The 19955-nt window shown below is 39.3% G+C and overlaps 2 protein-coding genes across 2 annotated transcripts; both read left to right on the forward strand.

The window, feature by feature from the left end:
- The first annotated feature begins 10536 nt into the window (after positions 1–10536).
- On the forward strand, positions 10537–11280 carry LOC128864913 (histidine-rich glycoprotein-like). Its single transcript, XM_054104679.1, has 2 exons — positions 10537–10548; positions 10630–11280. Exons 1-2 carry the CDS (start codon positions 10537–10539, stop codon positions 11251–11253), a joined length of 636 nt encoding a protein of 211 aa, XP_053960654.1. The 3' UTR covers positions 11254–11280.
- Positions 11281–18684: 7404 nt separating this feature from the next.
- LOC128864309 (histidine-rich glycoprotein-like) lies at positions 18685–19647 on the forward strand. The gene is made up of 2 exons (XM_054103911.1): positions 18685–18733; positions 18828–19647. The coding sequence occupies exons 1-2, from the start codon at positions 18722–18724 to the stop codon at positions 19518–19520; spliced, it is 705 nt and encodes a 234-aa protein (XP_053959886.1). The 5' UTR covers positions 18685–18721; the 3' UTR covers positions 19521–19647.
- The last annotated feature ends 308 nt before the right edge of the window (positions 19648–19955 follow it).

Here is a 19955-nt window from a genome sequence, read left to right on the forward strand (position 1 = left end):
CGATGAACTTCTTTAGCCCGGAGCCGGTTCTGCAACTCCCTTCTGCAGCCATCAAAGCCACGATAAGCAAACGGGTTATTTTAACCTACAAGCGAGCCTGGCAGGTTGATAGAGGCTGCAGATGGACGAAATTGATGTTACCTGTCATGTCCACTTAAGAAGCGACCACCTTGGTTCCTTGGCACCACAATATCTGCTAAGATTTCTTCGGTGGCCGGGTAGATTTAAAGAAAATTAAAAGGGAACCCGAGTGCAATATAATGGCTTTAATGTTGTCTGAGTACATGCTATTCACGCCAACCGTTTAATATGAAAAAAATTCCGAAGAAAATGTGAAAACTGTGGTACTAACTCCTCAACCCGTCGTCCATCGCACGGGGCGAAAAGAAAGTTTTTAATTTAAAAAAAGTTAATATTGCATTTTATTCTACGAATTAACTTACGGACCAGCCTATAACTTCACGCGATGCTATGCTTGACATATTTTATGCGGTTTTGCTCAGTTAATGCGCTATCGCCATTAAAAAGACAGTCGTTTCAAATTCCATCTGACATTTTTCCGCCCCACGCGACGGTTTATGCTGTATCGTTCCTTCCTCCCGCATTTTGCGGTGGTTAGAAAGGAAAACGACCACGAAATAATTGACGGCTGCGATGGTGACAATGAAATAAAGAAGCTACGTACACTGTTAATCCAAGGCTTCACTACTGTCTTAAGAAGCTCGATATTTGCAGCTATGCAGCAGACAACAGAAACCTCTGTCGGATTGTATCATAGCCATCTATCATTCTGGTCATTTCTGCGATTGATCTGTTAATTTTGATCATAAAAAACCATAACATTTCAGGAGATTCAATGTATTTAATTTTGTTTAGAAGGAGTTTTGATTGGATAACTCGCTGTTCTTGTGTTTGCTCCAACATAAACTGCGCTTAACGTAGGCCTTAACCGGAGATCTTCATGGACAAATCGACGGATAAGACCCTCAAAAACATTACGTTGCCTCTCAAGAGCTCTCATTGATTTTGAAGGGTCCTCCTCAACGATCACTTGCACTTGTTGAATGGATTCTGCAGATCAGACCATGTCAGCACATTCCTCGTGTTTTTTGCGTTTTGCAACAGATTCTGGATCGCTGCCTAATACTTCACAGCGAATCTTATGAACGAATGAACACGTGTTGTTGAGTTGAGTTGAGTTGAGTTGAGTTAAGTTGTAGTCCTGCATAGTTTCGGCATGATATAGCCAAAGTGAATAATAAAATCTACGATAATTTAAATGCTATTAATTTTGAACTGAGTCTATGCGTTGGATTTGTTTTTCTCCTGATTACTCCTTTCAGGAGCATAGGGCCTCTACAAGGCTTCTAGAACGTACGTGGCTAGATTTTCCAGGTGTTCTTAGGCCGACCGCTTCTTCTGCTTTCCTAAGGATTCCAATGTAGGTTCATTCTTGTGATACTGTGGTTTAGCGGTTTTCTAAGAGCGTGGCCTGTTCAACTCCATTTCCCTCGTGTTAGATTGCATAAGATGGGCTCTTCGTTCATTTATTTCCAGAGTTGTTTAATACTTATTATGTTGAGCCAGAATATTCTGCATATTACCCTCAAGCATTTGTTGGTGAAGCATTGAAGTTTCTGCGTCATTGTTTTTGAAATAAGTCACGTTGCACTTCCATATAGCAGCTTTAAATATCCTGCGTTCAGTGTTTCTGGAAATTTGCCAGTTGGCTCAAATTCTCCATAAGCGCCCGAATGCAGGTCTTGCCTTGCTCAATCTGTTGTTAATGTCTTCGTCTGCTCCGCCAACCGCTGCTCTAGTGCAGCCCAAGTAGCAGAAGCTATCAACGAACTGCGCTTTTTTGCCATCTATCACGCGTCGGATAATGGTAATAAAAAAAATGGACGCCAGTTAATGGCTATTTTTATAATACAATAATATTTGAATATTCCTGCGTAGAAAGCTTAAATTAAATTATTCAGAAAAAAGTTAACAGTTTAGTACTAACTCCTTAAAAATATAGATCAAAGCTTATTATGACTTACAGGGTCCGGCACACGAAGTGATGCACGGGCATCAGTTGTTTGTAAGTTGACTAAATGACAGTCCAGAGTATTGTGTACAAGCGCCGAAGCATTTTGCCGAGAGTAAACGCGGAGTAAAGTGGAGAAGCCACTTGAGCAAAATCCCCGACGAAGTGCCAATCAAATGGCGAAAGAATTGAAAGTATCTGACCATGCAAAATGTTCTCAAAATCAAGCCCTACAAGATCCAAACGGCGCATGATCTCACAGCAAACTAGCAATAAGCCTGACTAGAGAGAGCGAAAGAGTTGCTTCGCTTGGCCAAAAGCGGAAAAGTTCCGAACATTATATTTTCTGATGAGAAAATTTTTCAAATTGAGCTATTTGTAAACTCCCAAAAAAGATAGAGTTTATTTGACCAACCATTCATACGAGAATTTGAGTCATCGATTGGCCATCAGGAGGCAGCACCCGCCACAGGTAATGCGCACAGGCGCTCTCCAATCGTTGTCATCGAGCCTGGCGTCAAGGTAAATGTGAAATATTATCGGAAAAGTATTCTGAAGGTTGCTTTGAAGCCATGTGCAGACAAACATGGACTCGGCATCGCCTCATAAAGCTCGAGTGAACTAAGAATGGCTAAAAAACAACGTTCTGAACTTCACAACGCCCACACAATGGCTCTCAAGTTAACCAAACGCGTATCCGATGGATTATTTCCTTTGAACCATTCTGGAGAGCGAGGTTTGAACTAAAATATTCACCATAGTCTCGAGGCGCTGTGAGCCATTGTCAGCGAGTGAGCCAAAATACCTGCAAGTCAAATTCGGTCACCTTGCGATTCGTTTCGAGACCGTCTTAAGGCCATAGGTGGCAGGCAAGGCAAAAGGTGGTCATATTGAGCAAAAGTAAATTGATTCTTAATTTTGTGTTATTTTCACACATTCTTTACTTTGAATTGAACAAAAGTAGTTTTCCAAACTAAGCACTTCGAGTGCCGAACCTTGTAGTAACGGTTGTGAGTTAAAATAATTTTAAGTGCGTCAGCTTTCCTATTTCATATTCCAATTTAGTGCATGCGACAGATGAGTTACGAAAATTTATTTCATGCTTATACCGATGCGATGGCTGATTTTTTAGCTGATTTTCTGCGAGGATGATTCAGCTCAATTCATTTGTTTGTGCGCTTTTTCGTGCACTTGACCGATAAAAACAAGATCTGAACAAGTGAAATTGGAGTTTCCATTTGCCATTTTAATTGATGAAACGCATTTGTTGCGTTCTCCGAATGTTTGAAATAAATGTATTCCAAATTAAAATGTCGAAATTTCATTTTACTTAAGTAAAGCCACATCTAACAAGAAAACAATGCCTGAAACGTACTAATTTATGTATTTATTTCGAAGACAATGTAAACTACCTGCCGCATACTCCATGTCATAAGATGTGCAACATGTAATGTGCGTAGCAACGTGTGAATACTAAACGATCACAATTTGTTCGGCAATGCGAAGGTATGGAGCAACAGAAATTTTCGCTTAATTACCACTGCAAATATCGCGACAACGCTTAAACAGCAATGCCAGCAAAAACAGCAACAACAATGACATAGTTGCTGAAAGGAGCGACAAAAAATGGCAATGGCCAAGTGCATAGAAAAACGTCCAACAATGTCTATAGAATGTCAGGGAGAAACGATTGCGAATGCCTGGCAAACAACAAAAACAACAATTAAAGTTGCACAAATAGCAGTCCCAATTGCACTGGCTGGCCGACAATGCAACAACAATATAATTGACGACAATTGTCAACACTTTACGCGACTGTTGTCAAGCGGCTAGGCGCTAAGCCAATAATTCGGAACGATGGCAACGGAGCAATGCATAGTTACCACATAACTATTCACCACCGCCGTCAGTATGTTGCTACATGGCTTCTCTTAGCCATAAACAAAATGGAGCACTGTGCCCACTTATTCCCGGAATAGAAATGCTGGAACCGATATTTTTATTCATATACAGACAATTACCCTCTTGTTCGTTATTTCGTACCCTTTTCTAAGCTATTATTGTCACCCCTACACTCTGCGCACTTAATTACCTCTCTCTATTTTGTTCACCTTGCCGGCTTGCAAGCAAAAAGCAGAAACTTTTAGCAAAAGTAATTTAACGCGTTCAGAATGCGCGGCGAAATGCCATAGAAGCCCAACTCGGCTATGCCGTATGTGGCGTGCGGAGCAACGACAAAAGATGTCGCCGTGTCACGTTATGCCGCATTGCATTTTTTTTGCGTTCCGCAGTCGCATAGCTGACGGTTGTCGTAGTCGCTGCCTTTGCGATTATTGTTATTGTTGTTGCTCAATGTTCGCAGCAATCAAATATTTGCTTTTACGTCATATTTTCACTCACCACCATTGCCAGCCACTATTCACTCTCCCGGTAGCACCGCAATCACCTCACATTGTTGCAAGGACGCACAATTGACGGTCAACAAGTCGCTACGTTCGTCAAATGAATGTACCTATGTATGTGTTACATGCTTAAGTAGTAGTTGTGTTTGTGTGTTTGTCCCTGCTCCTGTTGAATATTTGTGCTGCAAATAGCTGGTTGCCTCTTTTGCTGGCAGCGAATAGTTTTTGCTGTTGCTTATTATACCCCCCGGCCGTTTAGTTTTGTGGCTTCCGTGGCCCCACAATCCTGCCGCTATGTACGTACACAAGTAAGGTGTGTACTTGTATTTGTGGCTTCAACTGTCGCCCCCTTTGGCTTGTTTGGTTTATTGCTCCGGGTATCATTAACATTCCATTGTTGGCCAAACTAATTGGACGGAAATATTTCGGTTGGCGCGTTGATGGAGCGGTCGTACGTAGCCATAATCGCCAACCAAATGCCGCGCAACTCACACATACCAACTTGCACAATCGTGTCCTGTAGGATAATACATATTAAAAATTTCAGATATTTTTATACATTTTTCAAAACTTTTTCACGTCAGATATTTCTATAATTTTGTGAAAGAATTTTAAAACAGGCAGCAAGTTGTTGATGGATTTAGGGGATTTTTCAATAAACGTGATGCAATTTAAGCCTTTTATTTAAAACAATTTTTATGATTGTAAATTTTTAATTTTTCATATTAATTCGGAGCAATTAAAATTCTCCATTTTTCATGTATTTTTACTCGAAATTTTGGCGGACGCAAAATAAAGTGAAGCCAGTGACGGAAGATCGTTAAGAAAGTAAATATGTGTAAAAAGAATCGATTATTTTACAACAATAATGATTTGAAATGAATAAATGGAAAAATTGTAATACTTGCTATTATATTAGCTTGGATTATTATTATTATTATTTGGCTACAGTGCACTGCGACCAAAAGCGATCTATTGTGCAAAGCCTACTGAAGTACCCCATATTTTAAGGCTTTCTAAAAATTTTAGCATATTCTGGGGTTTATTGTTCCATAATTTATATGGATGCACGACAATACCACCAAGGTGGTGTAGCCTTTTTGTGCTCAGTGCAGGACATTCACGAAGAATGTGTCCTGAACCTCCACTATACATTTCACAGAATCGACAGATGTCGGTGTAAGAGAGGCCAGTTTTGTTTAAAGGATATCTCAGGCCTGGTCTCAGTGATATCCTCAGGAGTCTGCAAGGTAGCCAAGTAACCAGCTGCGCAAAAATAGCTTATCAGGAAATCCTCTGCCCGACGTTAGGAATTGTTTCGCTTGCCTCTCACCGATAGAATTTCGCCAGTGTTCAACGAATTTCTTCTCCTCCCACTTTTGTTTTTGGTGGGTAAGGTTCAAAATGCCTTTACCCTTATAGCGACCGTCCTTAGATGCGTTGAATGGTGTAACCGCTAAAACAATCGCTCCTCCTCTTCCGAAGAGACTCCCTTCCCGGAACTACTTTAGGGATTACTTCGGGAGGGCCCAGAACGGAGGCCATTAAATGGACCAATACTATTCACCCACGTCTGGGCCCATCATATTTTTAGCCAGCTTCACGCTGTAGATTCGTATTCTAATGTGTCTGTGCCGTCATGTGCGTATAGAAGTTATACGGTATCGATAGTTTCTTTTGCATCTGCAACAAAACAGAAACATAGGGCGACTTGACTCCAGCGTCTGTGGCTTGTCGTCAGGTCGCAGACAGTCCACCTATTGTCGAGGACTGATTTCTTCTCTGCGATATGCGCTGCCATTCCGTGCGTTGCAGGTACAGCATATTATCCTCTTTTCGAAACTGTTAACTACGTTCCAGCAGTCATTTGATGCACACATCTTTTTAATTAGGCTGTGTGGGCTCAGCTGTTCACCCAAGAATAACTCAAGCGTTCAACTTTCTTCGGTAAAACGATCGCAAAAGAAGAACACTTGCTCCGCGCTTATTATTGCATTGTAGTAGCTTGGACAGAACGGAGCGTCCTCTGTATTAAATCGATGGAGGTACTCCAAGAAACATCCGTGATGGCTCAATATTTGGGTTGAATAGTGGTTTCTAGTCACCCGTCAGCTAATTTTGGGGATAAGTCTATAGGTCCATTGTCCGTTAATAGACGACTCCCATCCCCTTTACCGTTTTTTTAACGAATGCGGACGTTCTGCAGCTTTCTCTTCAGTTGTCGGCTTTACTCTTTGTCTGTCATAAGTTGGCCTATTTCCTGCACAAGTATATCTATTGGGAGCTTCTCCTCCCACTTCCTGACAAATTCGTTAATGTGGCCTTTTGTAAGTCCACAGAAGGGCTCAGGACCAATTAAAGGCATGTGTACCGCTGTTTTAGCTAGACGGTCCGCTTTTTCATTTCTCTCATGCTCTTCGAGTCCAGGAACCCAATCTAATAATATTGTGTTGAAGTTCCTGTTTCTACTCCATGTGGAGGAGGTGCAGGCAGTCATATACCATTTTCAAGGTGATTATAGTAGTTGATAGAAGAGCTTTTAACGCCACCTGACTATCTGAAAGTATGTAAATGTGGGTTACTCCCATTTTCCTGCGGAATACTCCTATATTGGATACATTGTATAATTTATCAACTGAGTTATTTTCCGCTACATACATACATATGTTACGTAAAGTAGCCAATATGGTGAAAAATATTATAACTCTTGGCATTAGGTGCTGTTTTCGGCTTTATAGCCGATTGAAAAGCAAAGTCCTCTCTAGATGTCGCTCTTTTTATATGGCGCAGAAACATTCGAGAGAACTTCTTCATACAGCGTATAAAAATAACTATTACTTTGACGAACTCCTTAGAGGCATCAAGGAATACCGCGGAGCAAGTTTTTTTTTTTTTCTTCAAAAGCGTTTTCATTTACTCGAACTATCCTATGTATTTGATCAGTAGTGGATTTTTTCGTACGGAATCCAAATTGGTTAGTCGGGAGAATTTCTTTTTGTGAGAATCTACACGAGATCCATGATCCATTGCATGACCGGAAAGTAACTGTTTGGGCCGGCATTTGCGCCAAAACCATCATTGGATCATATTTTTACCAAGAAAACGAAACGGTGGAAGGAAACCGATATCGATGGATGTTGGCTCATTATGTCTGCCCGCAAATGCATGAGAAAGGTTTAGAGGGTTACTGGTTTCAACAAAACGGTGCCTCATGCCACACTGCGAATGCAACAATTGAATTTCTCAACGAAAATTCCCGGGACATCTAGTGTGAAAAAGAGGCGACATCGACTGGTCCCCAGATCACCTGACTGAACCCCCCGGACTTCTTTTTGTGGGGTTATCTGAAAATTAAGGTTTACGCCAACAAGCCGCAGACTATTGGCCAGCTTAAGGCAAACATTCGTGCCAAAATGCTGCACCCTGTATTTCTTAATAGTAAATTATGAAGTGGATAAAGAAGCAAAGGAAACGGGATAAAGAAGAATGGGTCTGGTGGTGAACGAGGACAAAACGAGTTCCTCCTGTCTTCAAACCAACAGGCGTATCAGCACCCACATCATTATTGACAGTTATGATTTCGAGGTTGTTTCTCTCTTGCCAACAAGTGCTACTTTGGACTAAGTAGGCAACTTAGTAGTAAAGTCCTCTCTCGACGAACAATAGTAACACTTTATAAGGATCCCATCAAGCCCGTCCTAACGTATACCGATGAGTCGTCCCTTGGAGTGTTTGAGAGAAAGATTCTGTGGAAGATATTTTGACCTTTGCACGTTGGTGACGACGAGTGTCGTAGGTAATGGCGACTTCGTTGGCTAGGTCATGTCGCCCGAATGGATGCAACGCTCTGGCTCTCAAAGTACCCGATGCGGCACTAGCTCGTGGTAGCAGAGAAAGAGAGAAGGCCTCCTCTGTGCTGGAAAAATCAGGTGGATATGGACTTGGCTTCACTTGGTGTGTACAACTGGCGCCGGAGCACGAGAAAGAAATGAGTGGCGCCTTGTTAAACTTGGCCAAAATCGCGTAAGCAGTTTTCGCGCCAATGAGGAAGAAGTGCGGTATTAGTAGAAGCAGTGTTGAGTAGCTAAAAACCAGCAAATATAGGATCTTAAAGGAATAATAAACTGAAGCGCCATCATATATATTTTGTGTGGTTTCGACGCTTCCAAAGTAGCAATTTCGACGTGAGTGATAAAGATCGCGAAGGGGCACCAAAAAATTCGAAGATACTCAACTACAATAATTATTGAATGAAGACGCATGTCAAACTCTTGATGATATGTCTAAAGAGTTGCATGTCGCCAGATCAACCGTAGGTAAACGTTTGGACGCGATGGGAATGGTCTAGAAAGCAGGTAACTGGGAGCCATATCAATTGAAGGAGAGGAAGAGAGATCTCGAGAGACGTTTGGTGACGTGTGAGATGCTTATTGAACGGCAGAAAAGAAAAGGTTTTCTGCATAGCATCGTCACCGGCGATGAAAAATAGATCTATTATGATAACCCTAAGTGTCGAAAATGTTGGAGCCTGAAACAGGTGAAACAAGTCCATAGACAAAACAAATGGCGATCGTTATCCACTGCAACTAATGCGTTTGAAACGAGCTCTCAAAGAAAAGCGGCCGGAATAGGATGGAATGGGGCGGTGACATGACAAACTGATTTTGCTGCTTGACAACGCCAGGTCACACGTGACTAAATTGGTCCAGAAATATTTAGAGGGACTGAATTGGGAAATCTTACACCACCCGCCATACTCCCACGACATTGCACCTTCGGATTACCATCTGTTCCGATGAATGCAGTCAGGCCTTATTGGAGAGCGGTTCACTTCTGACGAGAACATCGCAAACTGGCTCAGTGAATGGATTAAGTCAAAAGAACGCGAATTTTTCGTCAGAGGAATCCGTATGCTGCCTGAAAGATGACGCAAAGTTGTAGCTTTCAATGGCACATAATATCATGTATTACTTAATTGTTGTAACTTTGTCTAAGAAAGGACGGAAACTTGTTCCCATAACCAATATTTGTCGGGTATCAAGCGCTCTGCAGTGTTTTATTCAGCCTACATAAAGTTAACGATTCTTCCAAAAAAACTTAGGTATCTCCAAAACTCTATTAAACTGGGTACTATACATATAAAGTTGGTAAATATATATTTACTTGCAACCATCTGATTCTTCTTGTCGTTCTGAACTCTTTGCCATATCATGAAAAAAAATTATTAATAACATTAGAAAAGCTATAGCTCTCAATGCAACACTGAAAATATCTCCGGTAATATCGAAATTTTCTCATATGGTACGAGGCTGAATGAACTGGTTCATTTTCCAATAGTTTTGCTTTTTTCTTTTGCTGCTTCTTTTAGCATTTAAAATAATGCATTCATAAGCATGCGATCGCTTGAAGCCACTTATTAATTTCACGCTGTGCAATACCTTCGAATAATTTGATTGCATTTCGGAAAATGCATTTTAGCAAAGAGCTAAGAGAAAGTAATTAAAGCGCTGGCAACACGTAAATTCCAGTAGAGCAAGGCAAGACTACCGCTGTGTAAATTAGCCATGGATAAATCGACCAATAGAAGGTCAGTGGAGCAAATAAAGCTGCAACAACAAAAATTACCAATTGAACTCTTAGAGAGTTCCACATTTTCAATATTTTCGATTGGAAAGGCATTTTACGCGATCAACCGAAATTGCGCAATAACGGTCCCACTGCCGGTAATTAACTCTGCTTTAATTTGCTAATGAGTCCCGCATTTGAAGAAGTGAATGCCCGGTAGCAAGCGGTAACGCCCGGCTGGTAATGCAGGTATATGAGCCAGTATATACAGCTCAACAGGCTTCGACATGCATGTGATTACTGATTAACGACACACATACCCACGTACATATCTGTTATGGGAAAGTGATACAGAAAAATCAAATATGAAATATGAATTAAGAGAAAATGCGCAGCGTTTAGATTTTATTTTGGGGTATAAAAGCGCCCGTTAGTATTGACAGAAGCACAGTTCACTTAGGTCTATCGATCGCAAACACTTAAGACAGCTACATCACAAATAGTTCAAGCAACAACTCATAAATAAGCTGCGGTACAATGGCTTTCAAGGTAAGTCTCGTCCATTAGGTGGACATTGAAAAGGCGATGAAGGGATTTGCGGCAAATAAATCCGTTTTTCTTTCACTACAGTTTATCGCTGCTCTCGTATTTTGTTCCACGCTGGCCGTAGCTAGCGCTGCTCCGTACATACACCACGAAGAAAGTGGAGGGCATGGACATGAGGAGCATAGCGGCGGATCCAGTCATGCTTCTTTTCATTTAGTCTCACATGACGATCACCATGACGAGCATGGACATGAGCATGGTGATGGCAGCGACTCGCATGCTGAGTACCATTTCAAGTATGGTGTTGAGGATAAGAAGACGGGTGACTTCAAAGAACACAGCGAAAAGCGAGATGGTCATAAGGTAACCGGACATTATGAGTTGATTGATGCTGATGGTCATAAGCGAACTGTCCATTATGTCGCCGACAAACACAGCGGTTTCCATGCTGTGGTGCACCGCGAACCCACTCATCATCACATAGCCGACCATGGACACACAAGCTACTATGGTGGACACGCTCATGTCGAGTCCCACCATGAGGAACACGGTCATGAACATGGTCATGGTCATGGTCATGGCCATAGTGACGGTTACTCGCTCAAGCAGGAACATGGTATAGCCTTCCATCATGGCGGACATGAACATGGTGGCCACGAAGGTGGTGCTGAAGGTGGTAGTGAAGGCGGACATCATTATGGACACTAAGGCTGCATTTGGGTGGGTCGTAGCATTTATGCGCATCGTTAAACGTTTTGGTCAAAATTTATTCTATTATAAATAACTTCTCCTTTACATGTATAGATAAGGTTAATTTAGCGTTTTAGCAAAGAATTGAGTGTTTCTATAAAAACCAAAAAATATCCTACTATTTGTTAGTAAAATTTTTCCTAATGTTAATAAAGCAATTTTAAAAATCAATTTGCCTTCGTTTTTATAAATTTTCTAATTTAGCGATGCCATGTTGAGTGATCCAAGTGTCGCAAATTCTTCTAAAAAATGGCTTATTTGTAGGCTTCAATTTTTGTCTTTCTTTATCTTATAATTTTAAGATTCATTTAATTCTGAAAATAGTTGGAATAGCTATTTTTATATTTATATTTATATTTATATTTATATTTATATTTATATTTATATTTATATTTATATTTATATTTATATTTATATTTATATTTATATTTATATTTATATTTATATTTATATTTATATTTATATTTATATTTATATTTATATTTATATTTATATTTATATTTATATTTATATTTATATTTATATTCATATTTATATTTATACTTATATTTATATTTATATTTATATTTACATGTATATCTATATTTATTTTTGTATTTTGTTCTTCAGTAAGTTTTGCCGTTCGATAAGCGAGAGCGTTGCTACTAGCCTACATTTCTTTTTGTTATGTTGGTACACTCTTCATATGAACGCATAGGGAGTTTGATTTCAATCTGTCAATTTTTTCTTTGTTTACGAGCCCCTTAGGTTTAGCAAAGGGCAGTAAAGTGGAACTTGAATACAGAGACATGATGAATCTTGAGTCATGATGCAAGACTATATCACCTTTTATTGTCAATCTTCCAATTTGAATCCTTCTAGCGGTACTCACTTGGTGAGAAATCTCAGTGGAAGGAAAAGGACCAAAATAGTGGGTGATCTGGCCTCCTAGAGGGGACTGATCCTAAGGCTGACAACCTTATATCAGTATTTATTGTCGCGAATCCACTACAACAGCCTCACTTCTAGCAGCAGTGGTCTACACAAGCCGGTAATTCTATCGATGATGCCATTTAGTATCGACAGTATTCTCTACAATGGAAAAAATCAAGTATCGTGCAGGAATTGAATTCTTATTTTTGGAAGCTTTAAAAGCAAAGGAAATTTACGAACGAATGTTGAAAGTGCATAAGGACTTTTCGCCATCAATTAGTACAGTAGAAAGGTGGGTTGCTAAATTTCAACGTGATCGTACCATCCTTGAAGATGGTCCACGTGACTGAAAGAGATTTAAAAACAGCCGTAGCTCTCTCATTGGGCAGCGTAAGTAATACTTTGACAGAAGTATTAGGCAGCAGGGTGGAGTCTTTCGCCACTACTTTGGCTAGTTGCTATTGATAATACTAAATAAGGGTGGGGTTAAGGTAGTAGAATATCGGGACCGTTTCCCACAGTCATAGCTGAGATTTTGGAAAGTTCACTGGCTGTACTCAGGCGCTGGGCTGCCACGTGCGGCCTCCGAGTCAACTTTGACAAAACGCCGCTGGTGCTATTTACCAGAAAATATAAACCTCCACCCTTTCGACTTCCCAAATTAAACAACCACGTTCTCCCGCACTCATCAGAAGTTTGGTATCTTGGAGTGATACTTGACTCCAAACTCCATTGGAAGCTACACATTGAAAATCGGGTAAAGAAGGCCAGTATAGCCTTTCTACTCCTGCAAATCTATGTTCCGTAAAAAATGGTTGCTCAAGCCACAGGTCGTGCTGTGGATGTACAACGCAGTGGTTTTGCCAATTTTAACGTGTGGATGCCTGGTTTGGTGGGAAGCTCTTCGGAAGGGCTATAATATCACTAAACTGGGTAGGGTGCAAAGGACTTCATGCATTGGCATCACCATCAGCATGTAAAACTTGCCCCAGTGCTGCCCTGAATGTCCTTTTGCACTTACTTCCCATCGACTTTTACGTTATTTCTATCGCAGCTCAAAGTGCAATCAGGTTAAAGGAGGTTGGACTCTGGAGGCGATCTCTCAAGCGACATGGTAGCATTTTCGGGCAGTTAACACCGAATTTCTCCGGACTTCGAACAGATCTCTCTATCCGCAAACTAGAGTTTGAGGGTCGTGCTAGAGTAGTCTTTCCAAATAGACAGAATTGGATCGAGGGGAAAATCTGCCCCGAAGCTTACACCTCTGTCTTCACTGACGGTTCCAAGATGAAATCAGGAGTCGGAGCGGGGGTTTTCTCTAAATCAGCCAATTTATCTATCTCCTTTAAACTGCCGAATACTGCCAGGGTTTTTCAAGCAGAAGTCTTTGCGATCTTCCAGGCATGCAAAATGCTTAGGGAACGCTGGAGCGAGGGAGATATTAACATTTTCTCCGATAGTCAAGCCGCGATTTAATCTCTGACGATGCCATGGTGCAGAACGAAATTAGTAAATTCCTGTAAAGAAGAGATCAAATCTTTTGGGTGTGCAGGTAACATTTCTCTGATCTGGGTTCCAGGACATAGGAGCATAGAGGGAAATGAAATTGCTGATGGATTTGCCAGGAAGGAGACTGAATTGGCCTCAGAGACCTCCTACCCGGTCATCGGCATCCCCTTAACAGTTGTTAAAGGGGAACTGCACAAATTATTTCTCAGGAAAGCGCAGAATAGATGGAGTTCTATTTCTTCATGTGCTATTTCGAAAATACTTTGGCCTCAATATGATATACGAAGGACTCAGAAAGTTCTTTGGACTCCTCGCCAATCAATTTCCAAACTCTTAGCCTAAATCCAATCACTCATCTCCATTACATTAACAGATGGCTGGCTGTAGATATCTGCCTCCAAATGGTATCACAACGCTTTAGTGCCACTTGAGGAGTGTCAGACTGGTACTTCATCCATTTTACCTGCGTATCTACCTGAGTTAAAAAAGAAATTTATTTGTGGACAACCAAAAGTGCAAATTAAACGAGTATACCCCTACAACGGGGATTTAATTCGCTGTGTTATAGGAGGAATTACTGTATTCGTAAAGCTATATGGAAACATTTTTACGTCATAAAAGATTCATACTTTCTTCTAATATTGAATAACTATGTATGTTGGCTAAAATTTGTATATTTTTAGATTCACTGAAGCTAATTGGTTGGTGTTAGAAGATTAGTCACTCTTTTGACTTCTATACAAGTAAAAGATATAAGCAAATTTGCCATTGAAAATTTGTGTCTACCAGCAAAAGAATGTTGAAGGTTCTTGAGCACTGGGCCTCTGTTTAGTTTTATATTATAAGTCTTAATTTTTAATAAAAATTGTTTGAAGATTCTAAATATTCTCCTGTTTTGGCTTAATAACCAAGCTGAATAGATATGGACAAAGAAGTAGCGCACTTGTAGACAATAACTTATGACTCATTTTCTTTGTGTAAGAGTAAGTCTATTTTCACAAAAAATGAGTTAATAATAAAAATAAATACAATTTACTATGAATTTTTTCTTTATAAACTTTTTCAAGAAAAATCTGTTTAAATTTGAATTGTTTTCATCATTACCAATTTTCGTAGTTAATGAAGTTTCAAATGTATTAACTTCAAAAAGCTGTAAGTGCCCTCTACTACATATTATTTAGTTCAAAATTGTACTACAAAAATTAATTTTGGTCGAATGGTAAATGTTGAAATAAAACCTTTTTATTTTATTTTTTTATTGTTGAAGTATTTAGGGTATTTTATTTATTTATTTATTCACCTAAAATGCAGTATTTCATACAGACTATGGAAAAAAGTTAATGTTAAACAATTCAATCAAAAATAAATTAAATTTAAAATTTACTTTTTTCATTTTAATTATGAAAATATAACATTTCTTATTGTTCAGAGAGAAAGAATATTAGAGAATATTTGAAATCTACTTAAACCATTTAATTAACAACATTTTAAAGTTTGGGGAAGAAAACTTTATGCTAATAGAATCGCATGTAGAATTGCTATTGGGAGCTAAAAAGGACGGGAGGCGTATTATCAGAAGGAAAAACGAGAGGCCGAAATACGTGAATGCGATGAGCTTGAGACGCTGGCCAATAGGAAAAACGCCTGAAAATTCTACCCGAAAGTTCGGCGGTTTACAAAAGGTTTCAAGACCGGGGCTTTTCCACAATGAAAATAGTGCAAATATATGTACATATTAGTACTAAGAATATAAATAATTGTGGTGGAATGGGAAATGTTTAAATAAAGCCTTTTTGTTATGTTATTTTTATATATTTTTTTATTGTTCAAGTTTTTATTAAACATCTCATAAAAATAAGTTGGTTCGCTTCAATTGAGATACCGTAGTTAATATTTTGTAAATGTAAGATTTTTACTTTTTGCTGAGTTTGTAAGTGGCTTAAGTCCTTTTGAACTTATTAAAGGTTTTATGCTTTTGTTAATCACATTTAAAAAATTAATACATTATAAGCCTAAAATAATTTAATTTTGAAGAAATAAAAAAGTAATGTAATAACATATAATATTATCCATATTTTTCAAATTATTCAATATATCAACTTACACCAGTTTCAAAGAAAACGGCTCATATAATGATGATTATACTGGAATACTAGTCAGTTATTTTTGCATAAATCTATCTTTTATTTCAGTATTATCAAAAACACAAAAAAATTACGCAAAATAAATAACAATTCAATTATAAGGAGTTCGAAAAATCGGAATTTATTTTTTTTTTTTTGAACGGCGCACTGAAATATCGCACTGAAATATCGCACTTTTATCGATCGGCAACAAAAACAAAAATTAATTACTTCAAATTGGTTAAACTTGTTATTAATTTCGTACCTGATTAGTGTTTTGTTGAACATCCATTATTTTTAGAAACTGCGTCATACGTACGAGGTAAACTTTCTATTAACTTTTGCATCTTTCCAGAGGAATAGAATTCTATACTCCCTCTAATCCTTGCCATAATTCATTGGCATTTTCAAATTTAATCTTAATATCGTTTCGCAGATTTTAAACAGGTCTGAGGTCGGGGATTTGTGCTGGCCAATTCAGAACTGCATTTTTTATTTGGAAAGCCAATTTTTCACCACTTTTGCTGTATGCTTCGTCTTCCAAAATATTCTATAATATCCCTGTCTGCAAATAAGAAGAAGATACCAAGGGCAAAAACTTGCATGCAACGGCACACCTCCGAGTGTATTTATGCTTTCAAAAGGTTATGCATTTTCACTGTATTTCATTTGTGGGAGAATATGAAGACACACATAAAAAAAGAAGGAGCCCGGCCAAACACACCAATTATAAGCAAAAACAATCTTAGAATTGGTAAATAATTTTCATTTAAATATAAAAGTTTTAATATTGCAAATTTAAAATGAATTTGAATTATGCAAAAAGATGGGCAAATTGCTCAGCAATGCCCCATTAATGGAAGTGTTCTGAACAGCAAATTTACACAAATCCGAAGCTAAGCTACCACAAGTTACTTAACCATGAAATTTTGGAAATGACGTCGCTGGAGCCCATCGTTCGATCTCGGCGTGATCACAAGAGCGCATCGCTTCGGGAGATGAAGAGAGCGTTCTGTGCATGCCACGCAGCAACTGTGCGTTGTGACCCGCTGTCACAGCAACAGAAGACCAAGAGCGACGTATACTCCGCGCCCGCCAGCAAATTACTGGAAGGGAGATATTGACTGAAGAGTGTGACCGTCAGCCACTGAGCAGATCTGCTAATTAACTGCTAACTAGCGATTCAATGTTCAATGTGCCAATGTTCACAAACAGAAGACACACACTTCCGAAAGTATGCTGAAGCAAACTCGTATTTGTAGCGAATGTTTACCGAAAAAGCATCTAAGAATTACAAGCAATGTTGGTAGTCAATAAAATGTTAAAGTGAAATGGAATACAAAATATAAACACTCAACCAAACCGTCGTGCGCATACGAAGTTAAAGGCAAGCGGCTTAGCAAATAACAAAAATAAGGGAGCGATTTGTGTACGCCAGATTGTTTGTAACATTTTTATAAGCACAGCGCAACGGCACAGCAACGATAGCGTACACGTGAACATGTACGTATTTTTGTATGTATGCATGCAGTTAGGAAGAAAGCGTGAAAAACGTTATTTACTTTTCGCCAGTTTTGTAATACGAATATTTTTAATGGGAGAGATTTTTTCACTTACCCAAATTTTTTCATTTGTAAATTTATTATACTTTTAATCAAACACAACTTCCAGATTATCTTCTCAACTATGATAAATAGAGCGCAAGATTCGATTCAAATCGTGATATGCTTATGTTTTTAAAGCAGGCTCAGGTGAAATTGTAACAACGGAAAAGTAGGTATCTATAGCCAACTAGAGCTGTTGATATAAAGGAGAAGATTGATTGGATTTAGGCTGCCCCAGGCTGTCGAAGAAAGGAGCACCCTGTGACCTTAATCATCTAGTTGCCAGGCTCTAACATTTACAGAGAAAATGTTCAACAGTCTCCTTCTCTGAAAGGTCCTCCCAAAGCTTCTGCAATGGGGGTTAAATGGTGAATCTAGCTTTTCCGCGTGTGTGCCGATCGCCCAGTGACCAATAAAAGTAGCTACGAGCTTAGAGACTTTCTGCATTTTCCATCTATTATACTGAGCCACAGGGTTTTCGAGATGGCAAAGGAAGAAGTGCAGCTCCATCTTTTCTGCGTTTTCCTGAGAACTAAGTTGTGCACTTCCCCTTTAACAACTGTTAGAGAGTTGCCGATGACCGGGTAGGAGGGCCCTGAGACCAATTCAGTCCCCTTCCTACCAAGCTCATCAGCAATTTCATTACCCTCTTTGTTCCTATGCCCAGGAACTTAGGTCTTATTTCCTTTACACTTGTCATGGCTGATAAATAAATATTTTATTTGAAATAAATATTGTATTGTACTTATTAAAAGTTTTCTTTACCTTTCCGTATGAAAAAAGACATAAACAAAAAATTTGATTACGAACTTTACAAATAATTCACAGTACCGAAATAGGGGGGAAATACCGCGTTGTTTGAGGGGCATAAAATCGCGTAATATTAAATCGCTTTATAAAAGTACCGCAATGTAGGGGGATTACTGTATATTCAGAAAAAGTGAAAGAAGAGAATTTCAAAGACAGCCAAAAATGAACAGTCGATAATCACTAATTACTAGTAAAACATAAGTACGAGTATATTCGTATGCCCATTTGCTGAACTTAGTTTTACAGTTCATAGTTTGGTAGGCGTGGCCGTTTTTGCAATAACCGAATAGTTTCACCTTCAGCCATTTGAGGTGCATTGGATAGTGAAGCAAAATAGTGTAAAATACATAAAAAAATAAAAAAATGCGTACATTCGGACATGGGACTTGCGGTATAAAAGCACAGGTCAATGTTACCATAAGCACAGTTCGTCAAGATCTATCACAGCTCGTAACTTAGTTTGAGACAATGGCCATTAAGGTGAGTTCAAACCCAACATTGTATTACTCCTGTATAAAAATAATACTGCACACTCCTTTATGTACCTGTTTTCTTTTCTTTCTCTTTCAATCAGATTTTCGCTGCGCTCACCTGTTGCCTCGCATTGACAGCGATAAGCGCCACGCCATATGGGCATCATGGACATGATGGTGGTCACGGAGGACATGATGGCGGTCATGGAGGACATGGTGGTGGTCATGGCTTTGAAGGTCATAGTGGTGGATCCAGCCACGCTTCTGTACATTTAGTTTCACATGACGATCATCATGGTGATCATGGTCATCATGGACATGAGCATGGTGATGGCAGCGACTCGCATGCTGAGTATCATTTCACCTATGGTGTTAAGGATAAGAAGACAGGTGATGTGAAAGGGCACAGCGAAAAGCGTGATGGTCATAAGGTATCCGGTCATTACGAGTTGATCGATGCGGATGGTCATAAGCGAACTGTCCACTATACTGCTGATAAGCACAGCGGCTTCCATGCCGTGGTGCACCGTGAACCTACACACGAGCATGTAGCCGACCATGGACACACCAGCTACTACGGTGGACACGCTGAGGTAGAATCCCACGACGGCGGCCATGGAGGAGATGATGGCGGTCATGGCTACGGAGATGAACATGGACATGGTCATGATCATGGTCAGGGATATGGTCATGGTGGCGGTCACAGCAGCCACTCTAGTGGTTTCTCAATTAAGCAAGAACATGGCGTTGGCATTCATCATCATGGTGGTCACGACGGCCATGGAGGTCATTAACTAGTGCAATTATTTAAAGTTCAAGACTGCGGCAATTCAACCTGATGGGCTAAAATGTGTAATATCTAAAATGTTTCTTTTAAAACTTACTTAAATCTTTTTAAAAAATCTTCTTTGCAACAATAAAGCAAATACGAAAAAATTATTTTTTTTTTTAATATTTACAAATATCCGGCAGGGCGTTTTTGTGGATAATTTGCGTGATTATTATTTGTTTTTTAATACAAAGTTAGTATCTTTGGCAATATTTGTTACAGCAGCAGTCAGTAACCAAATATCTATGGGTCGATGTGTGACTATCATGCGGAAGTGCGTGGGTCGAATCTCCACGCACGAAACTTCAAATGCTAGAAAAAGTGATTTCTAACCCCTCAGCAATCAATGGTAAGCCTTCGAGTGTATTTCTGCCATGGAAAAGCTGCTCAAGAAACCATC

This window comes from Anastrepha ludens, chromosome 5, assembly GCF_028408465.1.
Source record: "Anastrepha ludens isolate Willacy chromosome 5, idAnaLude1.1, whole genome shotgun sequence".
NCBI classification, from domain to species: domain Eukaryota; kingdom Metazoa; phylum Arthropoda; class Insecta; order Diptera; family Tephritidae; genus Anastrepha; species Anastrepha ludens.